Genomic DNA, 19,632 nt, shown 5'->3' with positions numbered 1-19,632 from the left:
AGGAATTGTTGAGTATGACGCTAGGAATGAGACCGGTCATCCGTCTAGGAGGGAGCACATTCAGTATCCACTTTTGCAAACATGACAATTTGTATTCTTCCTTTGTTTTCATAATGACTAGCTTATTGTTGAAATTAAACAGAGAGATAACTACTTGATAGCCACAATTTAAGTGTCAGACCACAATGTTACATTATTTTTAGTCCTACCTGAGTAACATGTCCAGTCACTGCATCATTTTTTGGTCCTATCCCATAATCAAAGTCGACAATTTCACTGTGCCAACAGTCAACCACAACATCCCAGGTCACTTTGTATGGTGCCAGAAATATATTTTCCCCACACTTGAAATCTGACAATAAATAATAAATATTATTAAATTATCAAAAAAAACCTGACTATCCTGTTCTTGCTTAATTCTCTGATTTCATATCTATGACTTTACTAATGTAAGTGAGCCTATAGGCACAACTAAAGGGATCCCCTAACCCCACTATTGAGGGTACACATTTGTGTTATTAGTCATTGCAACCCCATCTCCCACTCCAGCCATCTGTCATTGCATTACCAAACATTTTCTCTGGTACTAAGAAGAGATTTTAACTATAGTTATAGAGTTATAACTATTGCCTTTCATAGCTTGTTCCAAAATTCTTGGTCCAACCTACCAATCTAAACTACCTTTCATCTCCAACTTTCACTTGACCTGTATATGGTTTAGGATTGCTGCTTATTAGTGAGAACTAGCTCTAACAGAGCAGGGCACATTCTGGGCCTCTTCAGGAGGCTAGCCAACCCATGCTTCTTCTGGGCAAATCTTACACCTTAGGAAAGTTTAAAAGCAAAATATCTGATCTGTTGTCATTTTCTTGATTGCAAGAGAGGATGTATTACCCAATAATTCATTCTGTCAAATAAGTTTTACAAGGTACAGTGGTAAGGACTAGTTTTACAGTCCTTTGCAATTCATTTTCATTATCAATAATCATAAATATCCTTCTGTCTAAAGAAAACAAGGTTTAAATCTATGATATGTCTAGGTAAGATTGTATTGTCAGGGATGGACCATATGTGTTTGTATGCATATGTGTTTATGGTTGTGATGGTATAAGGTATTCTGAATGGAATATAAATTGGCTTACCTGTTATAGTTCTCTCAGAAACAGGACTGTGCCCTTGTATACATTTCTTTGCCCAAGCCTCAGCACTTTTTGCGGCTTCATCATTCCATATCTAAAATCATAGGTGTTAAGTTTGAAACTACTGAAGTTGCCATCATTAACCTCCCTAGCGGTTCATTTCTTTCCGGTTTTACATGTCTAAAAGCGGTACATTGTTTTTCATGAAAATGTATTTTACAGTATAATATAATAGTATGAGTATAATAAAGTTTGAAACACAAAATCATTTAAAAACAATAAATAGAATAAATTAAAAAAATCTATATATTTAAAAAAAATAATTAATTAATTAAAAAACAATAATTAAAAATAGTATACTCATACTATTATATATACTGTAAAATACATGTTCTTGAAAACAGTGTACTGCTTTTACCCATAAAAATCCAATGTATTGCATTCAATACAGTTATTTTGTATTGAATGCAATACAAATGGATTTTGAATTTCGCGCCCTGCCCGGCTGGGACGTACACATGCACCAATGTCACCGGGAACTCCCCCGGTGACTCATCGGATGCAGAAGCAGGAAGAAGAAAGAAGACAGGGATTGCAACACTATACGGCGCAGGACCCTGGCGGATCAGGTAAGCGCTCATTTACTAACCTTCCCTAGGTTTTCCAACCCCCAGTGTGACTCGGGGTTACCACTTGTAGCAACTCGAGGTTACCACTAAGGAGGTTAATAGTCAAATGTACAATTAGAAGGACTTCTTCACATTAACAGCAGATATTGTCAGTACATAGTCTAAGGGGGTATTTATAAATGTTTCACTTGTGAATTTGAACCTATTTTTACTAATTGTATTTGTTTTCCTTGTCAGGTTCACTTTTCCCATTGCTCCAGTTTCCTTGCTTATATTTTGCCTTTGCCACCCATCCACAATTTGTTCAAATTTTAATCAAAATCAAAATAGGATTTGCTCTTCGATAAGGATTCAAAAAGGATAAATGTAAAAATGTTTCTGTTGTGAAGTTTGACCTTGTCATTTGGTCTCTGCTAAAGGAACTCAAGAAAGTGTTTTTCAAAGAAAGTTAGCCTGTCATTTAATATTGAGTAGCAGAATGGGCACTAAAAAATCTTGGAAGCATTGTTACAGAGATGCCTGTTTTTTATATAACATTATCATGCTGCACAAAATGTTGCATTGTTTTTTCTTTTTAAGGTACAGGCTATGAAAAGACCTAATAATGAGATGACAGTTGAAAGTCAATTCTGGGGTTCATAACCACACAGAATAGTTACCTTACAATATGTGTCTATGTAACCTAAATGCTAAATAGTAGTATAGAATGTGCTGATTCAGGGAAGCAAGTGGAATTTTCTGCATCACTCAGCCTTTCGACGGATTTCTATCTATCTATCTATCTATCTATCTATCTATCTATCTATCTATCTATCTATCTATTATTTGTCACCATTCCCTTCATCATAGATTCTTATTTATCTCTTTGATGTACTATCTCTATGGATCAGCAATGGAAAATTGTGTATTTCTCTCACAGACATGTTTTGCTGTAAAGTATAATCTAGCCAATATGTATCTTTGGACAGAGTGCAGAAAAATAAATGACTGCATTGTTGTTTACCTTTGCAGACATTTTTCATTTCCTATTCTTGTGATGCTTACAGAAGAAATGCAGACACATGAATGACAATGTTGTCAGACCACTTATTGTGTTGGAATACAAGCGGGTTACATACACTTCTGTTGGGTCCTTAATTTAGGCTGTTTGCGGTGAAAAGTGCTGTGGTATACAGCAGGGAATATTACAATTTTGAAACACAAAGGTTCTGCACTATAAATATTAGTTCCAATCAATGGTCAATTACATTTCTGTTGAAACACCTAATATCAAGAATATATTTCCTGGGTACAGTGTTATGTACGAAAACTGACGAAAACAGACAGAGCTAACACATTTCAGGGGTCATAAAAATGCCTTCTTCATCAGGTTTTGGATGGGTGAATGGATGGAAAAAAGCCTCTATTTATAAAACGGGGAATAAGACATTCCTTCCTGGCCCATGTGTTTCAATATCAGCAGTAACTGATTCCTACCAGGGAATGTTTGAAGCAAAGTTTAAGGGAATGCATTACAAGGATTTTACCCCCCCCCCCCCCTTCCAAAAGGTTATTTTTAGCTTAGATAAAATGGTTTATGGAAAGTGAAAAGCCCACTTTAGGGGTCTGGCGATTAGTCCTCTTCTCTAATGTATACTTTTTACTATTACAAAAAAATTTGATTATTCCATCTTACTCACAACTTTCAGCATATTCTTTGCAGGTGGATCGGCTTTACATCTGTACTTATTATGGGCATCAAGAATAATTTTCTTATTCATCCCAGTGGATGGTGAAAAATATGAAATTGGTTTGTCCATCTGAAGAGATAAGAGTAATGATTTTATAGTGAAATGTAAAGAAAAAAACAAATGACTAAAACAGATTACTAAGTTATTAATGAAACTCATTAGGGTCAGTTTCTAAATACATTTGCTAGTTAAATCCAATTAAAAATTTTGGCAAAGTTAGGTGCATCTTGAGTAAAAACATTTATAAATAAACTACTTTGAGTGCTTGCTCTTGTCATTACCGATGGCTGATTGGAGCATTGAAAAGGTGAACAGATACTCACAGTAAAACAAATTGAAAAAGCATGTATTTTTTTCTGTAGGTCAAGGTTAAGGTATCTTTTGGAAAATACATTTTTCAGGCCACCCGCCTTTTTGAGTTAACTGTAAAGCCTCAAAGCATAATATTGTCTGTGGCATGTATTTTTTCGGTACACCAAAGTTAAACATAGCCAGAAATACACATTTGTAGAAAAAAACACATTTTTTACACTTTTCTTTTGGAAGATGTCCCCTTTGTTCACTAACACCGTTGGATAGCAGTAAAACTCTAGCTAATTAGAGTTAGTTAGGTGCTCTTCCAGTGGTGGCATCCATACCTGATAATAACATCTTCAACAGGTGCCAACCTAGATTTCCTGGCTCAGATGTGAAAAATGTGTGAGTCACCTTTGATGGAAGTGGTAAATAAGTAAATAAGCTAGGTACACACTTGCAATTATTATCGTTAGAAAACAAACGACTAACAATTATGCACGATTATGCACAATTATTTTAAATTATCGTATTGTGCACAATTCTGTACATTGTTGTAACAATACGATCGCTCAAATATAACCCACCAATAGTGTATACACGCTAGATACAATTGTTTGAATGATGCACAAAGTGACATGTAAAGGAGAAGGTGTATCACAGAACAACCCACGATCACTTAACGACCTTACACACAAAAGATTGCGAACAATCGTTGCCCAATCAGATCCGCTGGGATGGTTGTTTGTTTCCAGTGTCAATCCTCGCTCGTCGGCACTGTTGTGCACTTTTTTTGTTAACGATTATCGGACGATCGGTCGTTAGTTGTTCGTTTCCAACGATAATTATTGCAAGTGTGTACGCAGCTAGGTAAGGGAATTAGGGAAAGGACCTAGGTAAGGGAATTTTTTTATATGATAATCTAAGGGGCTTAAAAGGAAAAGCTAGAAGTGTGTGTGTGTGTCTGGGGGGGGGGGGGTTATTGGGTATTTTAAGAAATGCAAGTGTATATATTCTTACATTTTATTTTAAACCTCAAATAAATATACTGATTTCACTCCAAAAGAAAACCAAAGATTGTATTGAGCACCTCCAGGTCCTTGCTATAATGTTAGTCTATACCTCAAAGCAAACATTTGACATTTGCTCAAATCCTTGACTCACCATCGCCTTTACAACATCTGCAGGCAGATCCACTGGTCTTCCAGCTGACCTTTTCTTTACAACTTTATTGTGCTTTGTATTGAAAAATTCTTCCTCATTAGGCGGTAAAAATGCTACAGCCTGTAGGTGGACAACAAATTGTAAAATACTTGTATAACATTTTTAAAGTAAACATCTAGCAGAAGAAAACTCACACTTTCCAAAAAAAAAAAAACTTTTCCCTGGCTTCCTCTCTGATAAAAGACCTAAATGCTGGAGACAAAATTACTTCTCCACATGTGAAAGAGTTACATTACCAATGGCCACAGAGAATCCCAGTGGAGCCAAAAGAGTCACAGCAGAGATGGTTGCTTTGGGATATGCAGAGATTACAGAATCCTCTTTGCTTCAGGACATTAAGAAATAGATAGGTGCGTCATAACTGTCAAATTTTCATACCAATTTATGATAAATATGGCAATTTTTTTAAAGTTTTGAATACAATATTGAACATTGAATAAATCCGTTCTTTTTTTTTTTAAGTGTGATACATAAACTTGTAGTTTTGGTGCACACTTTTCTGGCAAACAAGTGAATATGGCATTACAATAAAATACATTTTGGCATTCAGTTATATTGGGGTTTCTATTCCTATTTCAATTGTGGAACTGCGGAATGGAGGTGAGCAGAGGAGCTCACGTGAATGAGGTGCCTTCCAACATTCATTTATATGATGCAGCCCTATGTAGTCCTGTTTAGTGACCAACAGATCTCTTGCTCATTTGCACAACAGAAACAAAGAGTAAAAGATAAAGTATGAAAAACAGAGAGGGGGCCACCTTCAGAAAAGGTTGTGTTCCTTACAGCCAGACATTTATGTTTTTAAAATGATAAGTAAGCACTTCAATAATGTCTTCAATGATGCAAAAAGTTACTTAAATAAAGCTATATAAGGGCAAGAAGCTCTTTTGGCACAATCATAAGGGTACAATACGCAAAGTAAGAAAATCAAAGTTATATATTGCAAAACAATGTGTGTTAAGACCTATATAGATATATATATATAGACCTATATAAACAATGTATGTTAAGACCTATATAGATAAGCAGCATTACCCCAACTTAGTCAAGTATTGTCCTGCCAAAAAAAATATATATAGGGGTAAAACCTTTTTCTCAAATTGGGATAATTCATATCATCACATGATCTGTTTTTACTGTATTTTGCCTTCCTTGTGTATTGCACCTCTGTAATTGTAAGTATTTTTTTTTTTAAGCGTTCTTTATCCTATAACCGTCATCATGAACTTTTTGCATTGTATCATTTGTTGGTGTGTTTGCTCATAATTTTATACCCATGAGAGAATGGAGTTGGCCAGATTGCTGTGTTTATTCAGGAAAGTGATGCAAAAAGCAAAGTGCTAAGTACCTTGTTCAACCACAGGTCCTGATCTGATCAGTAAAATGAATGCGGAATGATTGCTCTAGGTTTCTGTACTGTGCAGCTAGTGATTTTATTATTGTTTTGTTGAAAAGAAACAATGTTTTATACAGAGCTCAAAGTGCACATATAATCATAAAAGTGACCCCTGCTACTTTACTTACCTGCCAGCCAAAACAGCAACCAAAAAACAAAAAAAACAAGATAGAATTGAAAATCCTATTAAAAGATAACAAAATAAGTTTTTCTTCCAAAAAATCCATCCCGACCCATCTCGATCTCTGCTATATGGGTATGGCTGACACAGGGTCAAATTCAGGTACATACACATCTTGCATTTAATACAATTTACCAAAGTGTTTTAAATATGTCCGGTAAATTTGTAAATGATAGAAAAATTAAAAACCTACATGCCGTTTTAACTGACTTCCTTTTTATGTTTACTGCAAGCATAGTAATTTATCGTTGAAATCATATAATAACTGAGATTAATTACTCACATCAACAACATCTTGAGCATATGAAATCACACCCTTGCTCTTATTTTGAATTCCATGTTCAAAAACAATTGTTTGTGGATGACCCTAAAAATAAAAAAAAAATCTAAATTAAGACAACAGTAACCACTCTACCTCCACCATGCTATGTAGAACAGAAATATTGGGGTGTACATCAAACACTTCTTCACAAGTCCAACACAGAAAAAACGCAGGACATACAGTAAAGGGGGATCCAAAATAAATCATTTATTCCAAATTTGTGTAACAACTTTTGATCAGATTGACATTTGTGTCAAGTTTTTAATTTTTTTTTTAATTGGCTGAGTGGTGGATAACAGCTTCATTTGTCTTTCTGTGCTGAGGTTGTGACTTTAGTTTCCACCAATGGGCCTGATTTAATAAAGCTTTCCAAGGTTGGACAGGATACTCTTTCCTCATTGAAGCTGGGTGATCCAGCAAACCTGGAATGGTTCAAAGTCATTTTGGTATTTGCTAACAAATGTTTTGAATACTGGACCAGATCCATTTCAGGTTTGCTGGATCACCCAGCTTCATTGATGAAAGTGGAGTCTATTTGTAGTTTATTTTCTTTTTTGCTTTGTGGACTCTCTTTAAGAAGACTATTCTATATGACACAATTTCAGATACTACTTATGGATTGATTGGTTTCCAGTGTCTACCTTCACTGAAATATTAAAATATAAACTCTGATTATGAGCACAAACCTAATGAAAACATTTATATGCTGTACTCTATGACAACTTTGGAATTTGTTAATAACATATCAATTAGGATTATGGGACATTTAAGGGGAGGTACGATCACCCTATATAAATATATACATGGTCCAAGGAAGGGATTGTTTATGGTAACAACTATTAATGTGGAACAGACTCCCTCAAAGTAGTTTTTGCACATTCAATAGACTGTTGATCTAGGTAATATCTGTTTACCTTACGGAATTACGAGGGTTTTTTCCCTGTCTGGGTAAATTGAACAATGCTTTATAAGGGGTATTTTGCCTTCCTCTGGATCAATTATGTGCATACATTTCTGTCTAGAACACGCAAGTTTTCCAGTAAGTTGATTTTTTGTTCCTAATGATTGAACTAGATGAATTTTTGTCTTTTTTCAATTTGTAGTTACGTGTAATTATGGATTACATTTTTAGGATTAAGTGTATCTCAAGCTATATTTTTTATGAGCCAATCAATTAACCAAATAACCAGCATGAGAAGAGACAATTTAAGCAGAGGAAAGGAGGGGAGAGGAAAAGGTAAGAGGAGGGGTATTAAAAAGTGGCACAGAAAGGAGAGGGGTGGAGGGGAAGAATAACCAGAGAAGAGGGCAAGGAAGGGATGTGGATAATAAGCAAGGTGAAGAGAGAAAAGAATAGCAAGAACAAGGGCAGGGAGGGTAAAAAAGGGAGAGAAGAGAAGCAGGGATTAGAAAAAAAGGAGAGTACAGAAGCAAGGAGAAGCAAAGAAAAGATATGTACAAAAAAGAGGAGAGAAAAGAAAATGAGAGAAAATATGTAAAAGCAGGATATTAAATGTGATGATGAAATAAAAATAGGAGGAGAGCAGGAAGTAAGAAAAAGAATAGGATAAGTGAAGAGGTGAAAAAGAACATTTAAAAAGGCAGCAAGTAGAAGGAATGTAATTTTTAAGTAATTTATACATTTACAGTCAAATATATCTTTAAAGCAATTTTTTTATTTTATATACATACGAGTACTACTGTGTGTTCCAGAAGCTTTACGAAGCACATAAAAATAAGTGGCAGCATTTTATTTCTGTAAAAAAAAAGGAACAACAGATATACTAATCGTATTATGATATCACAGATACATTCAGTGTTAATTAATAGTACGGACAATCGTATTTGCTTTGTTGTTTATCTACATGCAAGTAAGACCTCTAACACTAAGATTTCACAGTAAACAATACATTATTTAGGTATTTTATCCTGTATTTTTTCATTACAGTTGTTCAGGAAGGATGCTAACAGTTCTGCCTGTTATTTAGATAACCAGTAGAGGGAGCTCTTACAAACCATTCATTAAAATATTATTGAGAATCTGTCACACAGCATTCATGCAGAAAGTTGATGATAATAACGTAAAGTTAATCCCTGTTTGTGATAAAATTATATTACCTTATTATGGATAGAGGCAGTTGATTTTTTTCTTGGAGGTTTGTATAAAAACCAGTCCTCCAGGTAATGTTGGTTATCCCTACTTGCAGAGCCATATATATAACACAGTTCAAGGAACACTTCCTTACTAACTTCCTGTTTGCTTTTAATTCAACTTTTTTTTTAAGACTTCATCATTGAGACACATTGTAATAATAAAATATAAAACACCTGCCTGTATATTTCCTTGGCTGGTTTTGAAGAATGCATGACTGCCCGTAAACAGAATTCTGATGGAATGTTGTGTGCATTTTTATGTAATAAAGTAATACTAATTATAGCTTTTAGGGTGTAAAATTATCCAAAGGTTCAGCATGTGACAAGGTAAGGCTTTGTGAGTTTGTGGCTGTGTGCAACACACGTGTGTTCATGTTTTTCATGAGAGCGATATTATAGTTTTTAGGGGGTATTCCTGTAGGAGATCTAAAACATGATTTATTATTCCACCTTTATTTTGAGATTTTGTCATCCTCTACAAGTTTTAGAAGCCCATTCAAAGACTGAATCTTCTTTATTGTAAATTTCAAAACTGTAGTCCATCTAAAGATAAGGTGTTCCTAGGTCTTTTAGGAAACAGTTTCACTTTCAAGGTGTATAAAAATAGTACAATGTCATGAAATTTGCCGACTTGGAGTGGAGGTTTAGGTTAACACCAGTGTTAAAGAGAAAGTGAATATAAACACATAGGAGAGTGCCTTGTCATATGACTTCCAAAACATCTGAAATTTTAGCCAAGATGTCCACCAAATGTGCCAGTGGCAGATCGTACAAATTTTACATTACCACTATGTTTATAAAATATAAAGTGATTCCAAGTTGTTGGCACCCATCAAATCAATTGACCATGTGCAATAGTTTATAGCATCTTATCAAAAAGAAATTTATGACCTGCAAAACAAAGCGCATAAGCTGAAAGGCTTGCATGGAAATACCATCAGTTGTGCAACATCTTTACATTTTTATTTATCATTTTTAGAATTCCAGTGATATCATGCCATGATAGAAAAAATAATATTAAACGTGCTGTATGTTTATGAGTTATTTGGGTAATAAAACCCTACTATTGTACTTTATGTTCTTAACAATAGTGCTGCAATATTGTTGTGTCACAGTTGTCAGGTGTGAGAAGCTTGCTTTATATTCAGTGAGAAGATATTCATCTAATCAGGATGACATAAGTAAGTAAGTAAAGGTGAAATGGTCCAAGTGAGAACAATACAAAGGCTGATTATGACATGCAACTCCCTTGTCAGACAAGGCGAATATGTAAGTGAGCTTTGTAATCAGTATGACAAAGTTCATCTGAGTTCATATAAGTTATTGTTTAAGTAATAGATACACAAACTTTGTCAAAGGTCACTGTTCAGGAAACCAGCCTGAGTGTTTTAATAATCTTGTTAAACATATGTTTGCTCATGCTCAGATCTGATATTGATCTTACAGATTTGCATGAACCTGATCATCAGGGTAACATTTTTAAAGCTTGGCTTCAGGAAATTACCTGAAAACACAGATGAAATACATACAGTATATGGGTCCTGAGATTTTTTACAGCTGTTTAATAAAGCAGAACTTTGTATGATGGGGCATGGGACCTAATATTTCTCTGCCATATGTTTTTAACACTTGCAAGTTTTCATCCCACCCTCACTAGACAAAAAAGAGAAGCAGTACAATAATAATTATTATTATTAATAATATTATTAATAATGATAATAAACAGGATTTATAAAGCGCCAAAATATTATGCAGCAAGGGGTCACAGGCTGATACTTAGTCAAGGTCAGGTAATTATACTGCATCGAAAATAAGTTTACTCATATATTAATGCAAATGGACATTATATATATATATATATATATATCTGGGGGAAGCAAATTTCCAGGTGTGGGATGATTAGCAAAGGGGGTAAAGAATTCAGACGTCAAATTACACTCAGGGTTAACAAGTCATTGCCTTGTATTTATTTCAAACAAAATAAAATCAGAGTACTAAATGGCATATCAAAATAATCTATCAACAGTAAATTCAAAACATCAAAATTTAAATGATCGGGCATGCGCAGAAGGAGCAGCCAAGAGCCTCCCGGGATGCATGACGTAGATTTCCCAGGAGGCTCTGCGTTCCCATTATTAACTGAGAATTAAGGGGGGGGGGGGGTTGCTACACCCTTTTTTTTAATTTACTTAAAAAAAACCTAACAAACAAAACTTTTACTTTAAATAAAAGGAATGTCCACCCTTTTATGTTATGTAAAATTTCTGAGTTTAGGTACGCTTTAAGGATGAGCTTAACCATACCATAACTTTAGCTTCCTGCTTAGACTAAAGTGGCCTTCTTGGCTTCATTAATCACTATTCAGTAATCATAATTATCCATGTGATAGGGACATAGATGTTACATGCCACATAGATCCGGGGCAACACTGTGACCCAGAGGTTAGTATATAGCAGAGCTAGGTCCCAGGTTCAAATCTTGGACCAGGACAATATCTGCATGGAGTTTGCAGGTTCTCCTCAAGTTTGGGTGGGTTTTCTTTGGGCACTCCAGTTTCCTCCCACATTCCAAAAACATGCAGTTGGTTAGCGGAAAATTGACCTTAGACTATATTAAAGATATATGACTATGGTAGGGACATTAGATTGTGAGCCCCTTGAGGGACAGCTAGTGACACGACTATGGACTTTGTGAAGGGCTGTATAATATATTGGTGCTATATAAATACTGTGTAATACTAATAATAATAGGGACAACCCTAGGTCCACTTGGACTGCTACCTTAATATGAAGACCCCCTTGGTTGCATCAGAGTTATACAAAACAACTTTACACAGCACTGTGTAATACAGAAAAATCAATAGGAGTTACAGTACAGTCTTCTGCCAGGGGGTTCATGATGGGATTCCCTATTTCATGAATCTTAGAGTCCTATAGATAGATAGATATTCTTTTTCCGTTACACACCATCCTTTTATATATAGAATAAGTATATATATCACGTAACACGTGCTGTTTTATGTTGTTAATACAATTATTCGTTTCCTATATTTATATTGGTAGATGTGAGCAATGAATATAAAATGTCTTCTATTACTCAAAGGATATATTTTTGATTAAGTCACATAGTAACAATTTTATTGTATCATGTCAATCACTGAACTTCTCTGTGTGGTTTCTTTTGCTAGTTCCAAAATTCCTAGTTCATAAATTTTTTTTTGGATGTGACATATTTTTTATTGGCATGAATATATATTATTCAATTGAAAAAATATATATTTTGATTTTGCGGAGGTGTCAAATGAAAATCAGCCCCAAGTGCTATATATTCTATGCAAGCCTCTGACTTATTGATCTCAGAAATTTCTCTAGACTGATCTCAAATGCAAGCAGAACACACCTGATAGCAAACATTGGCCCTTTTGTAACATGAGTGAAATTGTATTGTGGTGAATATTCACCAAATGTTTTAGGATTGCAGTGAGTTAAAATAATTAGGTAAAGGAAAGATTTTGACAGAATTATTTAACTGGGAATGGTGCACCCTTTTATTTTTTATTATTTATATTACATTGTGTTTATATAGCGCTGACATAGTAGGCAGCCCTTCACACTGACTATAGTCATTTCAGTAGCTGTCCCTCAAAGGGGCTCACAATATATTATCTCTATCATAGTCATATATCATATGTCACCCTTCCTTTTCTATGGTAATGTTTTTGTTAACCCCCTAGCATTTTAATTCTGTCTGTATTTCCAAGCAAAAAGTGTTACATTTTTTTTGTATGGAAATTTATTTTACATTGTAGGCCTATAATTCTTAGGCATAACTCACCGAAATATGTCCAATATTTAATAAATTTAATATTAAACTTTATATTAAAAAAAAAAATCTGTTAAAATAAAAAAATAGTGATACATGTAATATAACTGTACAGTAGCATATATATTATATATATTATAATTATATATATATATATATATTATATGAATATTTCTTTGTATTTGACTAAATACAGATATTTTGTATTGAATCCAATACAAAATTTTTTGAATTTCCCGCCACTCCTCCCGCCCGTACCGACGCACGCACCAATGTCACCGGGAAACCTCGATGATCGTCCCTGCTTTCCCAAAGACCTGCGTGTCCCAAAGACCTGCGGGGTCCAGCAGGACGCCGGGGGGCGACAACCGAACTAGGTAAGTGTTTTTATTTGATGTTTTTAGCGACCCTGAGTGTGACTCGGGATTACTGCTTTTTGCATGGAAAATTTAAATCAGGAAAAATTAAAAAATCAGGAAAACAGCGTTTTACAGCATTTTTAAGGCAAGCTTTAAAACGGTAAGAAAAGTGCCTAAAAAGCGTATATAAACACAATAGGAACGTTTACATGTGCTTTTTTTTAATACGGCCATGTAGACCCAGCCTTATAATAAGTGTCTAAAACGTGTAATGCATTGACTATAAATGGTAATAGCAATAGCAATTACCTCGGTGAGGTAATTTCCTGAGGTAAGACTACAGGTGAATTCCAAAATGGCTGCTGTATATTATCAACTACTTGTTATGTGATCACAAGCACTTAAAGCTCTGATCTGTCACCATACTGTAATTTTATTATGGACTTTCCCAGCCTCCCCCTCTGTGATGAGGATTTGGTTCAACCCACTCAGTGCACAGAAGACTTTTCCTGAGGTAATTTCCTGAGGTAAGACTCTATGACAAATTTGCTCAATGTAAAATTCATTTTATCTTCTAAAAGCTTTGTTCCTTTACAATATTAGTGTCTATAATGTGTAATGCATTGACTATAAGTGTTTATAGCAGTTTTTGGAGTATAAGCTACAAGTATTTTTTAATGAATACAAGCTGGGCACTACAGGTGAATTCCAAAATGGCTGCTGTATATTATCAACTCCTCAATATGTGATCACAAGCACTTTAATCTTTGATGGGTCACCATACTGTAATTTTTTTTTGGACTTTCCCAGCCTCCCCCTCTATGGTGAGAATTTGGTTCAATCCTCTGTGGTGAGAATTTGGTTCAATTACCCTGAGGTAATTTCCTGAGGTAAGTGTTTATTGCAGTTTTTATAGTACAAAGTGTATAGGCTATATAGGTGAAAACCCTAAAATGGCTGCTGTATATTATCAACCCCTCATTATGTTGTTCGCTCCATCGTTGTATGTACAGCACTCGTTTATGCATCGTGCAGTCCTTAGTCATTGGAATCTTGAAAGATCCTTTCCAACAATAATAATTGCACGTGTGTACCCAGTTTAAGGCCCTGTGGGTCATGTGAAGCCAGAATATATAATCCTTCAGATAACAAGGGATATGTGTAACCTGGCTGCACCAAGCTCCCCTGCTGGATGCCAGTGGAAGCACAAACTAGATTTGCAAAACCACAATAAACTGCAGTAATCTTTATTCCTAGCAGGGTTTGTATTGCTGTTTAGGCTCTGTTAGATAGCAAGTGAGTGAAAATCTGCAACAAAAATTTAAACAGCAAAAAATAAATATAATAATTATGCAATCTTAAAGGGGGTTCTAGCCTTCCGTAAATCTACTAAAGAAAAGTATGTTTTACTTTTGTCTGTGTTGCTGTTTAAAAAATCAGCAGGGCAATAAATTATAAGACTGACTATGGAAGGTTTTGAGTATCAGTTTCTTTTCATTCCAACAGGAAGAAAAAAAAAGAATGATACTTGTTCTAAGAACAGATGCTTGTTGACTTTCTTTCCTTCCTTGTGCCCATCACTCATTCTTCCTCTATGTACTTTGCAATTAAATTGTAATTATGTTATTTCCAGGGAAGAAAATGGACCAAAATAATAAGGTATACAACATGCCTCAAGGCGTAAGTTGGGTAATAGGTGTATTGTTCATTGTCTAAATGTAAAACAAGTACCGGTTTACTCTTCCCAAAATTGTTCATTTCACTAGATCCTTGTTATGTCAAAATCAAATATAAGTTGATTCAAACAAAAAAATGTCGAATGGAGTTTGCTTCTTTGAGTAGTGATTTATATTTACTTAATTCTCACTTTGAAATTTAGATTCATATCGTGTTACCCACTAGAAGGCTGATATAAGATTTATTATCTAATGCAAAGGTCCTGATTTAAGTTCTCCAAGACGAGAGGATAAACTGTCACTGACGAAGCTGGGCACTCCAGCAAACCAGGAATGGATTTCTTAAAAGTAATTTTCTACTTGTTAGAAAATGTTTTAAAAGTCCTGGACCTGCTCCATTTCAGGTTTGCTGTGTTACCCAGCTGAACTGATGAATATGTATTCTGTTCAGTCTTGGGAGAACTCAAATCAGGCCAATTGAACTATTGAACCAAAGACAATGGGGCATTTTCAGCACCACTGCTGCTAAGTTGGGGATGCGTTGGGATGCTGATGACATTTGCAGAAGTCTATTGACTAGCCTATATAGCACTGCTATGCTGGAAATCTTAGTTTTCCAGCATTGTTTGCCTAACTTGTGTTAATTCTTCTTGCCTATCAAATATAAAGGTAGACTCCTAGATACGAACGGGGCTTCCCTGCTCGGGCAGGATGGAGGCTTGGAGGGGGAGGGGCGGTTTCATTAATGCAGAAGAAATCTTTTGCCAAACACAGCTGAGGTTGTGGGTCATCCTAAGGACTGAATTCTTTCTGCAGCCTCTTGTAACTCTTTATTGACCAAGACAAACTCTGCAGCTGTTTCTTTTTGCATATCAGCGCTGCGTAATATGTTGGCGCTATATAAATCCTGTTTAATAATATTAATAATAATAATAATAATAATAATAATATCAAAGAACAGCTTGCTACAGAAGTTATTGAATGTCTAGGCTCCATATTTTTTTTTTGCTTTGCTTGTGATTAATTCACATGACACCACGCTGCCTAATATTATGTTCAGACAAACATCTGTCTTATTTGCATTTATTACAATAATGTACATGTTCCGACTTTATACAAATTCAACTTAAGAACAAACCTACATTCCAAATCTTATATGTAACCCGGGGACTACATGTACATCAAGTATATTATAGCATCTGGCAAGGTAGCTGAGGCAACATTGTGGGAGAGAGGGAGCACTGACACTGATACTGCATTTATATACAAAGATTTGTTTTCTGATAAACCCACTAATACCAATGGTGGCACAAATTCTGGGGGTTTATTGCTGTGCTGACACAAATCCCATTATTATTGCAGTAGTATTGACAGCAAAATTGTGAGTTAAAAGTTATTTTTGCATTCATCGACACCAGTGTTGGGGGCTATCGCAATGATTGACACCAATGTTAGGGGTTATTTTTGAGGCCATTAAACCCAATGTTAGGATTGTAATTGCAATATTTGTACTGCATTGTTTTGTTATATATGAGCAGTCCATAACAGTCTTAAGTACATGCAAGTGGTCTTTGACAGTCTTTTGTAACATAAGTGGTCTCTCTTAGTATCTGGCAAATAAAAATATTACTAATGGACTGCAAGTACAGCCAGCTATCCTGCTACATAAAAATAAAACTGCTACTTAAAAATAAAAACTGTAATTTTACGTTTCAGGCATTTGAGCATTGAGTATGCATGATTGTATTTTCATAGCAGAGGGGCAAAAGACATAAACCCTTCTTGCTAGGGGGAAACTAGTCTACATGTCTTGAGTACTGGGCTGTTCATTTTCAGAGTAGAGGGGAGAAATGTTTTGTTAGGTGAATTCTGGAGTAATAAACGGTTAAAGGTTAATGAGAAAAAGAAGAACTTAAATGCAGCATCGATCTGCAACAGAACAAAAAAAAACAAAAAAGCAAAAAAAAAAAAATATTTATCTTCTTTGCTTATGCCAAGCCATAGGTCTGCAGGGATCTTTCTTGTTTAGTGTACTAATACTGGACTTCTAATTTATTCGCTGAATTTCCTTGTTGTATATGTCATATACCAATTACTGTGATTATTCTACACATGTTTGACAACTTAGCAAACAGGAACACACCCAATATGTACATATACATATTGAGTACCATTGCCTAAACTGTCTCTTGTTTATTAACTTGGGTGACCGAGGAGTAGCAACAAATAATTCTGTAATGGAAATTGTTGTGCCATTAAAAACAACATGGGCTCACAGTACTTGATCACATTGTTGGTCTGTGCAGGTCAAGATTCACACTGCAAATGAAATAAAAGAAGAATTTATGATGTCAGAAAACCAAAAGGGTGATATAAATTGTTTGTTAAAAATTGCTAGCTCTTGTGAAACAGAAAACTGACAGTCTTCATTATCTCTAAATAGATAATTCTTATAAAAGAACTTAAATAAATAAAATGGGCAGTCGAGAAGGACTATTTACCTTTAACAAAATTCAACTATTTTTAGAAAGGCAAACAGAAAAGAAAGTGTTCAAACCAGCAAATGTTGACACAGTCTTGTAGTTTTATTGCGTAGACATGTCTTTTTATCACATAAAATGACAGACATATTCAAGCTAGATGACAAAGTCTTCTCAAAATCACTCTTTGTATAATCAGTGCACACTTCTTTAATAATTCTCAAATAAAATGTACAGAATTGCAGCACCAGCAATACAGCATGTAACTTATGGTGTTGGTGTTCGAATTCGGGTTGTCCTTATATTCGACCCGAATATGGCTGTTTGAATATGGATAGACAAACACGACAAACACGTGATTCGAATTTGCGAATTTGTGTGTAAAAATATGTGTAAAAAAAGACGAGGCTTTAATGGTAAATTAATTTACTGAATGTGTGTGATTTGTGTGAAAAACTTTTATTTTTTTACAGGGTATCCCACAATGACAGGATGATTACCACAGCTGCATTCTTTCATGAGCATAGCCGTGGGAATCCTCCTGTCAGTGTGGCACTAGAGCTTAGATGGGGACAACTCCCCCCATTCATCACCTCTAGTGCTCTCTAATTGGCTGAGGAAAGGAAAATCCTGATGACACTTGAGCTAGCAGATCTGTAGTATGTGTTCTTGGATAGAGATCCCTTTTATCCCTTCTTTCAAATTCTTTTCTCTCCAGCTTGTCTTTTCAATTGCTATCTATTTTTCATCATTTTGGATTGCAACTACAACTTGTAAAGCATAAGCGAGTACAGTGGCAGTGTATTTTTTGTAAGAAGTGAGCCTGTTTCATGCTAATTGGATATTAGATTTTGGTTCTGATGACTGCATTTAATACGACAACATTTTTGGGGTATGCCTGAAATTTACCAGTTAATAGTTTGTGGATTTAACATTTCTAAATTGCCTTTTTGTTTTCTTCCTTTTTTTTTCAACTGCATTATAATAAAACTTTGTCATCCATCTCTTTTGTACCTCTTGCTTTTTGTTTTCATAAAAATTTTCTTAATACAATTACAATTACAATTAAAAAACTTAACTGTATGCAAACACCTTGTGACACTGGTAAATACCTAGGGGTAAACTGATTTGGCGGTATTCCTGAGTGTGGCTCGGGGTGAATTTCATATACCAAAAGCGGTAACCCCGAGCCACACTTGGAGTAGCATAAAACCTGCTCCACATGATCTAGCGGCGTCTTCTAGTGAACCCCGGCCAGCTTCTGCATCACATCCTCGGCTTGATTGATGATGCGAAAAGCGTTGGTACGCTGGGGAGGTATGGCCTGGCATTGTAATCTGATTATAAAACATTGATTACAGTGATAAAGTTATAAAAATTAAATCCAAATAATAAGTAATAAATCCAAAAGTTTATTCTATTAATGTACCCTCGTGTCCTGTTCTTGCAACCTGTACTCCCGGGGTCTATATGCAGCTCAACAGGAAGATAACACCACTCTACTAGTCAATAAATTGAGACTTGTGTGAAAATCTGTAGCTTTATTACCAGATGTAGAAATGGGTAAACTAAAGAAAGAAATGAACAAACACACTGTAAGAACATTACCTAAGATGATCATACAATGTACATTGCATAAGGAATACAATCTGGTAGCATATAACAATAACTGTAGCCCCTAGAAATACATGAGCACATATAACTAACACATGCTTTCTACCATCTGCTGCAACACAGTAAACAGTTTTAAAACATTGGTTAATCTCTTACCAGCAATGCCTTGATAATAGAGCACACACTAGGCAACTGCTTCTTCCATGAGGCTAAGGAAAATGGCAGCTCCATCTTCTTCTTCCCATAAATCTCTACTCAAAGCAGGAAATTACATCACAGAACTACAATAGATTACTCATGGTAAATAGCCACTAGAAGGTCCCATGGACCTAAATATGAGCATTCCTACCTAATTATTATTAAGCTACAACTGTAACCAATGCAATACAATAACTTATGTCCAGAGAACATTATACTTCCTGCCTGACGCCACTACCAGAATCCTCGATTGATAAACAGTAGGACCAGCTCACGTGTGGGTCCGGTAAACAGCTTGGTCCCTTTTGGTTTGGAAATTTTAACCTCAACCTTGTGGACTTGTGCATTTTCATATGGGAACTTTTTAGTAATGTGGCCTAAAGGCCAATCATTTCTTTGAGCCAGAGAGTCTTT

The 19,632-nt window shown here is 35.2% G+C and overlaps 1 protein-coding gene and 1 long non-coding RNA gene across 2 annotated transcripts in view; both read right to left on the bottom strand.

Annotated features, from left to right (window-relative positions):
* Nucleotides 1–11,213, bottom strand: part of LOC140328058 (serotriflin-like) — a gene marked incomplete in the record, with an annotated part of 16,473 nt that extends 5,260 nt beyond the window's left edge. Inside the window, 7 exon segments of the mRNA XM_072407381.1 lie at nt 210–352; nt 1,143–1,233; nt 3,448–3,567; nt 4,957–5,076; nt 6,877–6,960; nt 8,608–8,671; nt 9,034–11,213. Coding sequence (XP_072263482.1) covers nt 210–352; nt 1,143–1,233; nt 3,448–3,567; nt 4,957–5,076; nt 6,877–6,960; nt 8,608–8,671; nt 9,034–9,128 — 717 coding nt within the window.
* LOC140328065 (uncharacterized) overlaps nt 1–19,632 on the bottom strand; it is a 156,119-nt gene that overhangs the window by 107,555 nt on the left and 28,932 nt on the right. The gene's annotated exons all lie outside the window — the stretch shown is intronic.

This window comes from Pyxicephalus adspersus, chromosome 4, assembly GCF_032062135.1.
Source record: "Pyxicephalus adspersus chromosome 4, UCB_Pads_2.0, whole genome shotgun sequence".
Classification (NCBI taxonomy): domain Eukaryota; kingdom Metazoa; phylum Chordata; class Amphibia; order Anura; family Pyxicephalidae; genus Pyxicephalus; species Pyxicephalus adspersus.
This window is presented reverse-complemented; position numbering and strand designations above follow the sequence as displayed.